General features: G+C 45.0%; 1 protein-coding gene across 1 annotated transcript; it reads right to left on the bottom strand.

The window, feature by feature from the left end:
- Positions 1-564: 564 nt before the first annotated feature.
- Positions 565-14,554, bottom strand: csgalnact1a (chondroitin sulfate N-acetylgalactosaminyltransferase 1a). The gene is made up of 8 exons (XM_088281055.1): positions 14,437-14,554; positions 7,226-8,223; positions 5,956-6,172; positions 5,110-5,211; positions 3,658-3,836; positions 3,140-3,234; positions 2,929-3,010; positions 565-2,075 (listed from the first exon to the last, which is right to left on the bottom strand). Exons 2-8 carry the CDS (start codon positions 7,917-7,919, stop codon positions 1,777-1,779), a joined length of 1,668 nt encoding a protein of 555 aa, XP_088137181.1. The 5' UTR covers positions 7,920-8,223; positions 14,437-14,554; the 3' UTR covers positions 565-1,776.
- Positions 14,555-16,043: the final 1,489 nt, after the last annotated feature.

Here is a 16,043-nt window from a genome sequence, read left to right as displayed (position 1 = left end):
GCGAAATCGTCGTTACGGCGTGTCGTGTTTAATTGAAATCAAATGTCAACAAAAGCCCACTTTAAGAGTGAATTTGCTCTCGTGGTGATATAGTGGCCATTTGAAGTCTTGTACTGAAGTGGAAATTGCAACACGAATGAGACACGCATTTAATAGATGGAATTGTGTACTTTTCAACGTTTTTCATCGTCTTTGAACTCGACAGGACTTTAAGTCAGTTCCGCGCAGTTGTCTAGTCATCGTCGCCATCTTGTGTTTAAGAGGGAGTATTACACAATTACGACAAACAGGCCACGTGAGGTGCCTGTGAGCAAAACTAAATGTACTGTATAAGTTTTGAGAATTTTTTACAAGAAAAGTGTCTTTGAAGGTGGCTGTTTCGATCGTGTTCAACGGTCAAAGAAAGTTATTAGAAAAGTCTTTGAATGAAAATATACTTCATATTTGGTAACGTAAATAAAACAAATACCCGTTACAAGCTTCACAAAAAGTAGCAGTTAAAAATGTTATTAATCGCATCGCAGAGATTGCAGCTTGACAAATGGGCAATTTATTGTCGCTCAATTTAATGCATGGAATAAATATGGCATGAAGGTAAAGTTCAAGTGCATAAACAAAGACAAACGGGTGTGTGAAAGATTACATTTCATGTTGTCAGACATATTCAGCGTTGGAAGACAACCAGTTGCACACATAAAAATTAAAAACACATACAATGTCACATTAAATTGGATAAATAACATTTCTCAACAGTACAAAGCTAATTCGGGTATTTCTCAACACTTTCCAAGACAAATCATGGGAAATTTACTTTCTTTCCGAATGAATTACATATGCACCGTACTCCCCCCTGCTGGCCAAGATGCGCACATCAGAAGGAGCAGCAGATCAATGGGCATTGACGCATGAAATCATAATCCGCAAACTGGGGGACGATCAAGAACGACTTTCAAGTCACCGCTGAAACCCCAAAGGGGTACCGCCCTTGTTGTCACATCAAAGCCAAAAGGTAAGCAGAGCCGCAATGGATTTCGATGAATTTTGCTTATGATAAGTGGCACATACCTGATTGCATATATTAAGACACCTGGGAACTGTATGAAATGTCTCCTTTAGTTGTTTTCTAAATACCAGAATCTTTCTTGTAGGAGTTAATTCTCCTACTAAATTGACCCATTTGAAAATTTGGATCAATTATATTCTGCTTGAACATAGCTGTATTATTATTTTTTTTTTAATCCAATTTGCATGTTGATACATTTTTCTGGATTAAATGAGCAGTGGGTCAAATTGACCCACGAACATTAACCATCAAAGAAATAAAAATGCAAAATGAACATAGAAATGACGAAGTGTTGTAATTTATTCAGCTGGCATTATTTATTTATTTGTCTTTTGTATAACGACGGTGTCCCCGTCCCCGACATAGATCATGTAAAGAGCAGAAATATTCTCTTTCTACATCCGTGGCGCAGAAAAGAAATGTATTTTTTAAATCATTGAATTTGCGACCCATAAACAATCATTAAAACAAAAATGCATTAAAATAAAAAAAAAATATAAAAGTAAAATGTACCCATACTAACATTTTTATGCATAGTTGAAATATAAATATAAAAAATGACAGATCCATACAACAGGTGAAAGAAGTCCCTCGCGCCACTCGCCTGCATTTCACTTTCTGTCCATTAGGTGTCTCTGCTTCCCAACAAGTAAACACAAACGTCAATGGCCGCGTGGTTGGTTGTACTGCATTGCTAACTATGAAGTGAGTCTTCATGTCTTTTTGGCGTTCTGTTGTAGTTGTTTCGCCTTCTGCTTGCGTAAGTGCGCGTCAATGTCTTTGTGGAAGAAGAGCATGCCCAGCTGTCCGTGCGACGCCTCATTCATCGCTTTGGACTGCATGCACATGCGGTACTGCTCGGGTGCAAGCTCGTCGCCGCAGTGCTTCTCGTGCCACAGGTGGAAGAGGCCACGCGACGGAGCCCGCACCACCAGGAGATTGCTGTGCAGGTATTTGCGATACAGGTGCACGTCCTCGCCTCCCCAACCTTTGATGTCGATGTCGAAACCTCCTGCAGGGAAGACAAGAATGCGTTCAGGCTAAAACGCTTCATGAGGCCCATTCTTTACGTGCATCTCCTCTTCTCTCATGACAACTTCAACCTTTGAAAACATCTAAACAATCGCCACCGTATTTTGGATTCGATTGGATTTCAAGATTTTTTTTTCTCCCCCAGACATTCGCAATAGAGAAAATGCTTCATGTTTGAAAACTACGACCCAATTATCGCCAACATGCGCTCGACCTGACCTCATTTAAATCTCTGAAATATCAAATTGCCTGCGCTAATATTTTGGATTTGATGGACAATATCTTTGTCCCACGCTATGCTTAATAAGGATAACGCTTGATGCCCATAAAAACCAAATTACTGAGGTGATTGTTTTGATATTTTCAAAGATGAAATGTGTGTGTGGCCTTTCCGAGCCGTTTTCGGACGCAACACGAAGCTTTTTTTTCATGAACTTTGAGACGGCCGGGCCGTCAGAACAAATGACTTTACACAAGAGAGCGCGCCTTCCGCGACCCCCGTTGAGTGAGCATCAAAACATGACATCAGTGACCCAAAATGGTCATCTATTTCAAACCAAATGCCAGAACACTCCCAGAAAGTGCGCGGCTACACAAAACAACCTTTTAGCGTCTCCTGACTCTATTTGGGAGGCGAAATGGGTGCAAATTGATTCCGATTATGCCGACGTGTGCGGCCGACATTGTGAGGCGACGTCAGGAAATAAAAGCTTCAGTGGAACGCAAGTGAACAACAGATGTTCATGGCGTTGGCGTCAAATCTGCACACTTGCCAGGACGTCCATTTGAACTCGAGATGCCGGATGTGCCAGAGGCAAACCTTTGATCATTACCTATGTTAACGAAGTCCGAGCGGTACTGGCAGGTCATGCCGAAGCCGAAATCTCTCCAGAAGCCCGTGTCTTTCTTCATCACCTGATAAAACAGGAAATAAGCTGGAAAGACCAAAGGGGAGATCCTTTCGCGGCCTCCCTGCCGCGCTCTCGATTAGCGCGACTCAAGCGCATTCCCCCGCGAGTCGTTTTCTTGATGAGGATGTTTTACCAGCTGTTGTTCCACCGGCGGGATGTGCTCGGGACTGCCGTAGATCACTTTCGGGTTGTACTGGCTGAATAACACGGGGTAGAAGACCTTCTGACCTGGAATGGGAGAAACCAATCGGGAAGTGTTAAAAAGGAACATGATTGCCTCCAGCAAAACTTTATTCGCGGTTGCGTTCTCACAATATTACGTTTTTGTTTTTGGTTTTTTCAATAAGGCTGAACAATGCAACGTAGTAAAATGCAATTTTCAAGTCGCTAACACAAACCGCTTCATTCGCTCCATCAGCTTTTAAAAAAATGATAATTATATTTCAGATTTGTTGACAACAGAGCGAGAAATGGGCCAATGTTTTGACTATTTTGGCATGGAAAAAGGAAAAAAAACATCAGCGGGTTGGGCGCTATTTTTAACAATGTCATTGATTCTTAACGATATCGATCCTATGAGCGAACCGACGAGGTAGGAAGATGGATCCGAAACGATTCCGTATTTATATTCTACGCGAATGTGGAATTTACCCGACTGAGTGTTAAGTCGGCAAGATCCGAGGAAGTCGGCGGTGAAGTAAATGTCCACGTCGCAGAAAAAGAGCAGCACGTTGCCGCCCTTCCACGCTCGGGCCCCGACGTCCAGACCCCGACCTCGGGAGAACTCCTCGTCCAGATGCAAGAATGTGTACTTTTTGAAGTTGACCTCCCTGCAGGGTGAAAACAAGCGTGCGTTTATCGAAGCGCCATCAACTTTGGTCACTCGCTCGTCCGCGACCGAGCCGTCAAGCTCTCGGCTTCCAAAGGCTCCCAAAGCTGAGCTTCGGAAGACGCCGTCTTTCTTCGGGAAACCGAAATGGAGAATGCGTAAACAGCTGCGACAGCTGTGATGTAACCTCGGGGGCCAAATAATTGATGCGCCGAGTGACTAATGCTTCGCTCACGCGGGCTTCACGTGAGCCAAAGAGAAAAGCGAGACCGTGTCTCTGCCAAATTTTCTAAGCCGTTGTGGCCCGCCCGGCCCTGTTTTAGACCCTAAAGCCAGGCTTGAAAACCTCATTCCAAACACCAAACCCAAATTCAAAATTTTAATCTTAACTTGAATTCCACCTCACATTTTTTTTTAATGAAAATCTCACCATTTTTTTTTCTCATCACGAATGACGAAATGTCGCCGAGAAGCAGCATCGCGGCGGGCCGCTTTGTTTGTGTGGTGGTGGGCGCCTGCGCGCGTTCTGACATGTGCGGACTCGCAGCACGTCTCAATTGTGGAAGAATCTTTTCTTTGTCCCCAACAAAAAAAAACGCCAATTCACATTCAAAAGTTTGGTTCTGATTTTGGCTTTGCTTCGGAGATCCTTTTAAGGCCTCTCGGCGTGAATCGAAAGACACTCAAAATAATTAAAAAAAAAAAAAAAAGCTGATCCTTTCTTCCATTTTCATCCTGCGCCTGCAAAGCCTTCCCATCAAACATCGAAGTTGACTTTTGTTTCATTATTTCTTCATCAATCAGATCGCTCACCGAACATCTTCAAAGCTATCGCAGCTCGACAGAATACAAAATGCCGAGAAAGCTTTTGTGGTTCCGACGGGAAAACAAAAAAAAAAAATCGCATTTATTAGGTTATGTTTAAGAGATGAACTGACTCAATATTTCTGTTTGAATCATCAGCCGGAAAAAAAAAAGTGCAAACGTTTTTGTTTGGGGGATTCAAGGGAGGGACAGAAAAAAGTTCAAATGCAATGTCTGCATCTTTGCTTCACTTTTGCTTTTATTCATCTCCCCTTTACAAGATTGTCCTCCTCATCAAAATCTTTTGGTCTCGTCGCTTTCATTTCCATCTTATCTTTGGCGAGGAGACAAAGAGACGCTTTTGTGGCGGCGCCTTTGAAGGATGGCGCTTCACTTGCGTCGTCACACAAACTCAAACCCGCTCCATTCGGTGACGCTTAGATGGGAAGAGAAAGAATTTCTTGACTCACCTGGACGTGTTCTCAAGAATGCGGCGCACGTCGCTCACCTGCTCCTTCCCGAAATAGACCACGGTGAGGTGCACGCGGCCGTCCTGGCGCACGCCAACGTCTCTGCACAAACGCGCACGCAAAAGGTCTCATTGAGAACAGCAAATGAGCGCGCCTTGAAAAAAAAATCCAGAAGCGCCAAACCACGTCGAATATGTGGCAAAAAAAACCCCCAAAAGTTTCACGTCTCAAAGAACCGACACTCCAACCCTAATTTGAGACCCTGCTCACCGACGGAGCAACTTTGGCTCTTGAGAATGCAAGCCTGACTCGAAACAAGCAACCTACTTTCAGGACTCGAAACCCGTCTTGAAATTCACATTTGAGAACAGTAAATACAAATTCTAATGAACGGACATGAAAACTGCATTGATAAATGTTCACCCCCCTCGTTCACAATATTGTGATAAACAAACAAAAAACAGCAGAAAGCAATAATTATCCGTCCAGAAAGAAAAATGTCACCCTTTAATTGGCGTTCCAAAAACCAAAATAGCTTGTGACTTGCTTCTGTTGACTTCCTGCCACCAAACCGACGAAAGCAGCAGAATGTGCGCAAAATTTGGCCCGCGGGAGGTTTTAATCAATGAAGAATCGAGAATTATCACGGCTGCGAGTCGTCCAAACGAATCCCAAAACGATGTTGGACTTCGGTCCTCGCGAACGCGGCAGCGCAAATTGTTGTCAAGTGTAAGCGGATCCGCTCAAACGGGCTTTGCAAAATGTCACGAATGATGCGTTTGTTCACGCCAAAAGACGACCAAATGATTTTCGGAGGCTTCAGAAGAGGAGAAAAAGCCCACTGACCTGAAGTTGCGCATGAAGCGCTCAAACTTGTCGGCCCGTCGCGACAGCGGCACCACGATGTTGATGAGCACGTCGGCGGTGCGGACGCGCTCGCTCGTCACCTTCATCAGCGGACCGAAAGGCCGGAAAAGGACCAGGCGCCGGAAGTCCCGATCGGAATCCCCGTGGAAGCTCAGCTCATAGACGCTCCCTTTGTCCTTTTCGGTGCGCGTGATGCCTGCGCGTCGGGAAGCAAACACAAACTCGTCATGCCGACGACGCACTCGAGTGTTGTCGCTTTCGAGACTGGGGGGGGCGAAGGCCTGTTTTTGTGAGCCTCAACCGAACTGGCCGTGCAAACGTGTTGCTTCAAAAGCAAGCCGACAAACTATTTGCGGTCCATCATCGGACGGACGATTCAATCCAATCAATCTTAGTTGTTTTAAAAGTGGCCCAAAAATGTTTTTTCTTTTTTACGTGACAACGTAAAACAATGTTTTTCTCGTCTTCGCTCAAAGCGCCGCCCTGCCTCAGCGCCTGACTCGTGCGAATATTCTTGCCTGTTTTACTGCCCCCCCCATCTCCAGTTGGAAAATCCGGAGTAAAACCACTTCCCCCCGGACACGTCATTCCAATAAGTGGACTTTGGTTCCGTTGAAAATAAGATTGTTAAGCGTCACATCATGTGATGAATGTTGCCCACGCCACTGCCCAAGATTTCTTCCTTTTTTTAACCCGAAATGGAGTTTTTCCTGATCTCGACGAGACGATTCCGCTCTTTTGTGCCAATTCTTTGCGACTCTTTGGTGATTAGAGGCGACATCCTTCAACTTGACTCGAGTCCTTTTTTTCCCACGCTAATTTACCGCCGGTCACGCCAGGAAAGGCAGCCAAATGGCAACATTTGCCGGATGTCAGTTTGAAAGGATCTTTTGACGCAAATGCTTCGAAACGATTGCGACCGACTCCGAAATGTCCGATTTGACGGGCATTGCGGACGAGGCCGGCGATCTTCCGGAGATCGACTCCACTTGAGACGCTCGCACAGCCGCGTCCACGACGCCGTCGGATATCCTGAGAAACTTCCCGACTTTCCAAGTCGTCGTGCGCAACAACATGCATGTTTTTTTTTAACATCTTGAGTTCTCTTCATGTCCGATCCACTTTATCGAGCCCAATCAAACGCTTTGTGATGGCTCGGCTCCAGTTTTTGGGCCGGTGCCATCTTGGCTACGTTGACTCCAGAATTTGCCTCACGCCAGTTATGTGGTGTCTTTTTGCGAGTTCTCACCTTCGATGAAGTCAGACGGCGAGTAGACTTTGCTACTTTTGCCATCCGGCTGCGTTGGCGACGTGTTGAGGTCGCGCAGTGCCAAGTCCAGCACCTCGTCCAGCTCGTGGCGCTTGTCCTTCCTCACGGGTTTCTCCTCCGGGTGCCGCGTCAGGCCCATCTCCAGCTGGTAGACCCTCTGCAGCGTGAAGCTCTCAAAGGGCACCAGCGCGTACTCGCTCGCTAGCCTGGCCCCGGACGTCACCTCGGCTTTGGACAGCTGGCTCCTCAGGAAGTCCTGGAGGTCCGCCCGCTGGCTTTGGGCTCCCGCGGCGGCAGCCCGCTTCAGGCTCTCCTGCACGTCTTTGAGCTGCTGGCTGCGCTCCTGCAACGCCTCTTTGAGCTGAGCGATCTGCTTCTTCAGGGAGGAGATGTGCAGGCGGTGTTGCTCCTCGCGCTCTTGCAGGAGCGCCTGATAGGAGCGCACGGCGGGGGGTCCCCCGCTTTGTGTTCCAGTCGCACCCGTGCCCACCCCGGGTCTCGTGCTACCGAGGCTGACCCGACGGGCACCGGCGCGCGGCGAGTCGTCGGCGTGCGGGGGGCTGCAGGTCATCACGTAGAGGAGTGACAAGGAGCAACACGCAAGAAGGAGCGCGGCGCCCACGCGGGACACCCGGGCCGGGAGTCCACGCCGCCACATGGCCGCGTCTGGCATCCAAATCCGCCCACGCTTTGGAAAAATCACGTCACCTCACACACGACGATAAGAATCCATTTGCGATTAAGTTCCATGGCCGGGCCACTTCTCAGCGTGACGTCACTTCATGGCACCGCATCGGCAAAGTCAATAAATGCGCTTCCGACGCCGGTGAGAAAGCACTTTTTCCCACTCTGTTACTCCACTTGGCGCCGTGATCTGCTCGAAGCCCCAGACGGCGTGACGTCATCCGTCACGCGCCGGAGATGATTCGGGGAACGTCTGGAGATCCCTCGGATAGTCAGCGGCTGCGCTCTGGACTCTGTGAGAGTAGAGAAAAGCAGACGCTCAGTCAAGATCGCGTGGGAGATGGATTCTCAAATGTTGTCAAGCTTGGCAAATTAAAAAAAAAAAAAACGGATTCCGCCTGTGTCATGAATAGAAGAAAAAAAAATTTCATATCTTCAGATTGCTCTTCGTCCTCGGCAATGAGGATCAAAAATCCTCAAAACGCACGCGTCTGCTCAAAGACACTTTAAGCAAAAAAATAAATAAAAACAGTCATGTGGAAGGTTGCCCATAAATAAAAATCAATTGATGACTTATCGGAGGCGAAGCGAAGATTCTTTTGGCCAAAAGCAATCCTTCAAAAAGCCAATCTTCACTCTCGGAGGCAGCAGATTTGCACATGTGGTGCATGCAGCGCTTATGCCTCCCAGCGCAAAATAAGAATCCTTTCAATGTCGCTTCTGTCAAATGCGGAGGCGGCCAATCGGCTCAAAGAAAATGTGGCGCGTAGCAGCTAGCGGCCAGACCAAAGCGAGAGAAAAATCTTGTCACATGAGTGAGAGAAGGAAGTGGGTCGGTTACACAACGTACGCACAACGGCTCCTTTCACCAGAATTCGAAGAGCCACCTAAGTGTCCTTTTGACAAACACATTTTTCAAGGTTTGCTTCGTCGATGAAATGTGAAGTTCCAAGTGAAAACCTTTCACCTACTTGAGAAGAGATAAACAAAATTAGGATCGATCAGTGACGCGTTTGGGCCGCAGAAATACAAAACTAGAAATACTTTTATGAAGCAAAATCTTTTTATTCCTGAATCCTAAACCAACGCCAGCGCTTGACTTTATTTTGAAAAGCCCCCAAAGCAGAAAGGTCAACAAAGTGGACTCATCGCGACGGACAAACACGTTTCGGGTGGACAGCTTGTTTGCGTTTGCGTCCATCTCTTGAAATGTTTCTCTGTGCGTCGCACTCGACCTCGACACACACTCGCCTTGTTTGACGGCGCCGTCCCGTCAAAGGGTCAGTCTCTGGTGCCAGTCAATACGGGCCTGTGCTCCGGCGAGGCGCCGCTGCTGTTGGACCTCGTTGACAACTTGGGAGGATGTTTGAGGAATGAGTTTTTTTTTGTGGACTTTAGAGAAATGCGAGGCCACCATCCTATAAACTGCAAGCACCTGCGGAGCTTCTTCATGAGCATTATGGGATGCCATCGCTTCCTCTGCGGCAACATCGCTTCTGGTTTTCAAAGTTCTCGTAAAAATGTTTCTTCATCGTTAAGTCGGTTCTCATTTTGTGTTGGCGAAATCACCAAAGCATCGTTTAGAGAAATCGAGGCCCAAAGTCGCTCGAGCAAACGATGAGGCGCGTAGTGGCGGTTTCCCGGAAAAAGGCACACACAATAAGCTGATTCAGACCAGGTTACTCGAGAAGGCATGGCTACTACCACCGCACGCGCACGCTCACGTGCACGCGCACGCACACACATGCACGCTCACTCAACAGGACTGAATCATCGCATTGAAATTTTACTGCCGGTGCAAAAACACGTCGTCATGTTTCCCCAACAAGCCAACGTTGAAGTTTTCCTTGATGCTGTACAAGAAAGTTCTTGGGACGAAATATCGATGTCACGTATCGTGTCCGTGAAATCGACTCTTTGGGCTTTCAGAACATTGTTGGCTCTGCAAATTGTTTAAAGGAGTGGGCAATTACATTTTTAATCGCATTTCTACTTTGCACAAAGAGTAGAAATTAAACGAGGGGTCATCTTTCCATTTCTGAAAGAGGGAGAGCGCCGCTCCGCTCGAGTTGGACTCTTTGTCATAAGAATCGTCCCAACAGCAGTTTGTCCGCCGAAGCGTGATGAGCTCGAGTGGGCGAACATTCAAAGCCACTTTCTGTCGCAAATAATTTCTTCCGGCGACATCCAAATTCCCCGAGCTGCGTTCTATTTAGTTTTGTCGGACGCACACAATCCGGGCGGCCTTTGCGGGCGTTCTACGGAAATCCCAAATTCTTTTTGAAAAAATGCAATCCCTTTCCATTCTTGCCACGAGTTGTCCAACGCGCCGGCGATTCTGTGCATTGCCGCGGACGTCGTCGTTCCTGCAAAGCGCGACGGAGCCATCGCAAGCAGAATTCCACATTTAATTGTCCGACATTCCTATTTTGCGGCATCGGCAGACCAATTACGATATCCGATGCCGATGTAGAGGAAGTTGTCGTTATCGAGCGGCAGATGTCACGTGACTAACTTTGCGTTTTTTTGTTCCTGCAGCGGCGGCACTGGGTCAGACCATCCAATTGAACTCACGTCTGACAACGAGCGGACACGTTGGAACATCACGAGCGCTATTCCCGCGACTGGTGAGTCCAAATCTATTAACAATATTCATATCGGTGAACGTTTTTGTAGACGCACGTTTCCAAACATGCACCACACTGCCCCCAAGAGGCCAAGGCGCACAAAACAGGAACAGCAGACATAAATGATCTTTTTTTTAATTGCTATTTTAATACAATACAAATGATGATTTTACTTTTTTCTTTGAAGTTGAATTAGTGTCATTTTCCCCGAAAAGTCTGTCTCGATTCTTTGTTTTTTGCTTTTTCTTTTGTCTGGCATCCTCGCAAAACGGTATGAGTAGCTTAAAGGCTTTCTGCGAAGGTTTGAGAATGTTGTTGTTGTTGTGAAAAGTTTCCCCAAATCATCCAAGTGGGCTGAAAGGAACATGAACATCAAAAACAGGAGCACCAACTTTTATGTGTGCTGTAAAAGCGGGCAAATAAACGTGCGCTGCACGCGGTTAAGATGTGGAAGAAAGTTTTGGAATTTAGGCCACCATGCCATTCCGGTGATGTTCCAGAACTCTTTGTCCTTCTGCGTGATTGCGCTCACTCTGACGATCGTAATAAAGTGGGAGCAATTTAGAACGGAGACTAAAAAAACCCTTTCAAATTTTTTTTTTAAAAAAACGAACGTGACACAAGTCACTTGTGCCGAGAGCGACGACATCCCGATCTGGCTTCCTTCCTTCTTTGGGGGAAGTTTCACGCCAAGAGACCTCAGGCTGTGAGGAGAGGATGCATTAAGTGACCAAGAGGAGGAGAGAGAAAGACGGCAAGTGGAGAAAGGCGCTCTTTGATGTGATGCGCGCTGTCCCCTCAGGTGCTGCCCCCCCCCCTTCATTAGGGGCCCACTTTAGCCCGGAACCTTCCTGTCAACGGGCCATCTGGATGCAAGGCCCTTCACACACACACACTCGTTTGCACAGCAACACAAAAACACATGACAAGTCCGGCGCATTCGCTCGTAATCGTGCTGAACGATCGAATTCTCGTCCACATCTCAAAGGAGTAGATTGCAATTTTGGAAGTTTAGTGCTTAAAAAGTGCGGCCCACTTTCTATCGGATTGTTTCCTGAAATGTAGGAAGTAGAAACATTTCCCCTTTTTTCGATTATAGTTGTCATTTGATTGTCTTGTCATGTTTACGCCACACCTGTTAAAATTTAGTGAACGCTTAAAATATTGCAATATTTCGTTTATAGAATTCAAGGTTAATTTGCTTTTATTTGAGCATAAATCAAAACCACGAGGCCAAAACATTTATGCGTAGTAATAAATCACTTTTTTTTTATCGGAATACATTTCACATTTTTGCTTGTTTGTTACAATCTACGTGTGAGGAAGACCTTGAAAAAAATAATGGCATATGAACCGTAATCGCAATCGTGAAGAAAAAAAGTCAAACTTTGATTATTTATCTAAATCATTCACAACCAAACGAGATTTACCTCAATCTTTCACACGCAAGCACAAAAAACACAAACACACAAAATAATAAACAAAGACGGACAAACAAAAAGACGCACTGCACATAAACATGCGCACACAAATACACAAACGCAATCACGCATCCAAACAGACAAACACATTGCAACACACAAAAAGCACTTTGGCACTAAATGCATGAACATGCACCAACGTTCACACGCAAACCGCACGACATACATTCACAAATTGTGCCACACAGAAGCACTTTTGAAAAGAAGCACGCCCCAAAAAGCGGTGGGATGTCAAGTGTTGTGAGACTCAAGACAGGCGCTCACAGCTTTAGGTGTGAGTGGGTCCTCCACTTCCTGAAAGACCACCAGATGAAACGTGAACGGCCCTCACTGGGCGGGAAATGGAAATGTAGATATCGCAGAAAAGACGGCGGCAGGAGATTGTCCGAGGCACGGCCCAAACTCAAAAGGCAAAATTGGGGGAAATGGGACCAAAGCAAAAAGAGAACTCCCTCAATATTTGAAAAATAACTCAACAAAATGGAAGAGAAAAAAAATCTGTGACTGTCATGTGAGTATTTGGCAATATTAGCCACTTTTCACCGAGGATAAAGAATATATGTGAGTGAGTCTTATTTGTGTTGTCTGTCTACCTGTGTTGCCGCACCGTTTGCATTTGCTTCAAGCATTCTAGCACAGAGCACAAAGATGCTATTTGTTAGCCCGTCTATGGCGTTTACCATCATGTGTTTGCATTATGCCAGTGGATCGAAAGGCAGAGTGCTTCTGTAAAATATGTTTGGCTTTTTGTTCAAAAGGGTGACCTGAAATAAAAGGACAAATGGAATTAGGTGCAGATTTTTGGGGCCATATTGCCGCCTCATTTAAATATTTCAATGTGGCTCTTGCATGAATTTAAATTATATAATTGAGGCATAGGCAGGGTTTGGGGACGGATCCAGATCAAGATTTTCTTTTTTTTTTTTTTTAACTTTGCTGACGTTTGCGCTCTACTGAATTCAGAAACAAATTGCGGCCGATTTCTAGCAACCACTTTTGTAACGGTCCCTTCATCTTGTGAATGTTTCCAGCACAGCAATCAGGTGCCAGCGGGAGTTTGAAACTTCCCTTTTCAGTCTGGCCGATAAACTGCCATAAAAGGTTCCTGCCGGGCTGAGGCGCAAGGCCTTAAATGTGCATTTAGGAGGCGCTATTTTAAATATCGGTTCCACAAAAATAAATAAATAATAGGAAGCATAAATGTCATCGAAACGACAGTGGGCATTTCAGTCTCTGCACATGCATGTGACTTTAGGAGGCGGAGCTTAGGGGGCGAGTGATGTTGGCAAATGTTCGGGTGAGCGCTGTGGTCAACCGGAGCGTCTGCTTGAGTGTGCTTATTTTGAAATTTGAAATTAGAAATCCCTTTATTGTCATTGTACTCAAGAGTTTTTTTTGGTTTTTTTTATTCCATCCATTCATAAAATAATGCTGGTGAGATGCAAATATTTTTTGATCCACTTGGGGCCGTCATCCTCACATAAACGCTGTCGAGTCTGTGACTTTGAATGAGTGTGGCTTTAAAAGGCAAGGCACTGTGAGCGACATGGGCATCGGTGAGAATTCCGCTGACGTTAAGACTTTTGATACTAGTAGACAGTCGATCATTTATTCAGCTACAGTCGACCCATCCAGTGAGGTCAATTCAATTGGAACCGAAGCCGAAAGTACAAAGACAACAACAAAGGACAGAGAGCAAACGAGCGATTTAAATAGGAAAACAAAAAAACATGTGACCCTGTCATATACACACACACACACACACACGCAGACATTTACATCCACGAGGATCCCAATTCTCAAATGGGGCAATTTCATCATGCAGGAGCGCATTTGTGTCATTATGCATTATGTCATTTTTTGCACTTAATCAGTGGTGCGTTTCGCCTTTGTCTCTTGTTGAAAGTCAAGTGAGCCCCAAGCAGCCTCCAATCCCATAATCTCCACTTTTCAAAAATGAGAACAGGCAGCTTCAAATATGGATTGCTCGCTTGTTGGGGAGTGAATGCGCTAAGCAGGATTACAACCATTTTCCTGATAAAATGCCTCACAGAGCTGCATGTGAGGGATGCAGACAACCAAGTATGGAGAAGTGGAACGTGCACATTGTGGGTGCATCAACATTTATTATTATTATTATTATTATTACTAATGCTATTATTGAGAAATGACGAGCTAACAGTATTCTTTTCTTTTTTTTTTTTTTTTAAATCAAAATGTCAAATAAGCGAATAATAACCAAACCATTCTGAGCACACAGAACCATTGCGCCTATAAGTTATTCTACTTATGGTAATAAAAATCCCCGAGTTAGTCAACTTCGACAAAAAGAGCAAATTTGACAAAACGTCACCACAATGAAAGCGAAAATGCAGCTCAATCGTCCGCAGATTGTTACCTGCCGCTCCTGTCCGGGTGGAGGTTTTGTCTCATCGGAATCTCAGCGGTCCAGTCGTGCCGCTCCACTGTCGGTTCTGAGTCGACACGAGCCGCCCGCAGCGAAGCGGCCGTAAATGAGCCTCGCCTCGTCAAGTCGGCAAAAACCGGAAGAACGCGTTTGGCGCTTTCAAAGTAAAGTCGGGGAACGCGACTTTAGATCACGTTCAAATAGCAATTTCGTCTCAAGTGAATTCTTTTCATTTTATTTGAATTTTGCTCATTTTTACACTTTTTGAACAATTATACGCAACCACAAAGGCACTAATATAATCACATCATTTCACATGGATTGAGCATAGGAACTATAACAACGCAATTCAAAATATAACAGAAGAAAACAAAATAAAAGAGAAAACAAACCTAAATTATATTTGTAAGGGGGCTTTCTAGAGTAAATCAAATATTTTCAATAAAGATAACAGGCTTTTCTGTTTCTAATCAGCTTCAGAGATTTACATAAAAGTAAATTAATTTTTCCAGTGGAGGAAATAGTTTTGTTCTCAAATATCTACACTTGTGGATGAAAAACTTCCCTAAAAGTAATAGAACATTCGAGAAAGACAAATTCCAATTTGTTATCTTCCTGAAACACACCAAACAAAATAGCATCTTCAGTCAAGCGCAAGTTGACCTTTGCATCACTAACTCGGTAGGTGATGAACAAGAATGGAGGTGGCCAACCAAGATGGCTGAATGGGAAAAAAAACTCCCCTAAAATAAATCTTTGATTTTGCGATGAAATAACACAATAATTCATATTATTTTCTATTCACAAATATACTTCAGAAACATAAAATTAACTGCCTTTTGGTTTTGGTTAGCTTTGAGTCATTCATTTTTCTTGTTATTGACAGTGAACGGAAAAACAATCAACCTCAAGCATGTATGACCGAACATTTTGGACTGGGCTATTTTCCCAGTGATTGATTTATTTTGAAGGCGTAAAGAGAAGTCTGGAGCTGTGTGGGGCGCTTGACAGCCTCCATGAAGGTTCCTTGCCCCCCATCCCCCCCCCCTCTCCCTCCTTGCATGCTCCCTCAAATAAAGACATCCTTGTTAGTGCCTTCAAGACAAAGTTGGAGGAGCAGGAAACACGAGTGCCTTTCATAACTGACTGCAAACATTCACATAAAGATGCACCTTCATCTGAAGTCACGTGTACAATTTGCTCCTGGTGCGAACATTGTTGCCTTGGAAGACATTTTTGTTCGACTCGGTGCCATCCTGGTTATTGATGTCATGTTTGCAAATATTTGCGGAGCTAACGATAATAATGTAGGGACGTACGGTATTTTCCTCAAATAGTAACCTCGGCTCTATCAGACATCGTGCCCCAATTAACATTCAAAATCATAGTAAATAAAAACAATTTCTCAGCTAAACTTTATTGAGAATTTAGAGCATTTGTGGGACTAATAAAGGACATCTTCATCTTTATCGTTATTAAGAAGACGGGCTAGACCATTGCACGAGAAGGGGGGTGGGTAGTTGAAATGATTAGGAAGGATGTTTTTTTTGTTGTTGTTTTTGTTTTTTTAAGAGCATTGAATAAATTTGCTTTAAGCC

The sequence above is a fragment of the Idiotropiscis lumnitzeri genome, chromosome 18 (assembly GCF_059441095.1).
Source record: "Idiotropiscis lumnitzeri isolate Australia: NSW breed Sydney's pygmy pipehorse chromosome 18, RoL_Ilum_1.0, whole genome shotgun sequence".
NCBI lineage: Eukaryota > Metazoa > Chordata > Actinopteri > Syngnathiformes > Syngnathidae > Idiotropiscis > Idiotropiscis lumnitzeri.
Note: the sequence above shows the minus strand (reverse complement) of the source record. Positions and strands in the feature narration are given on the sequence as shown.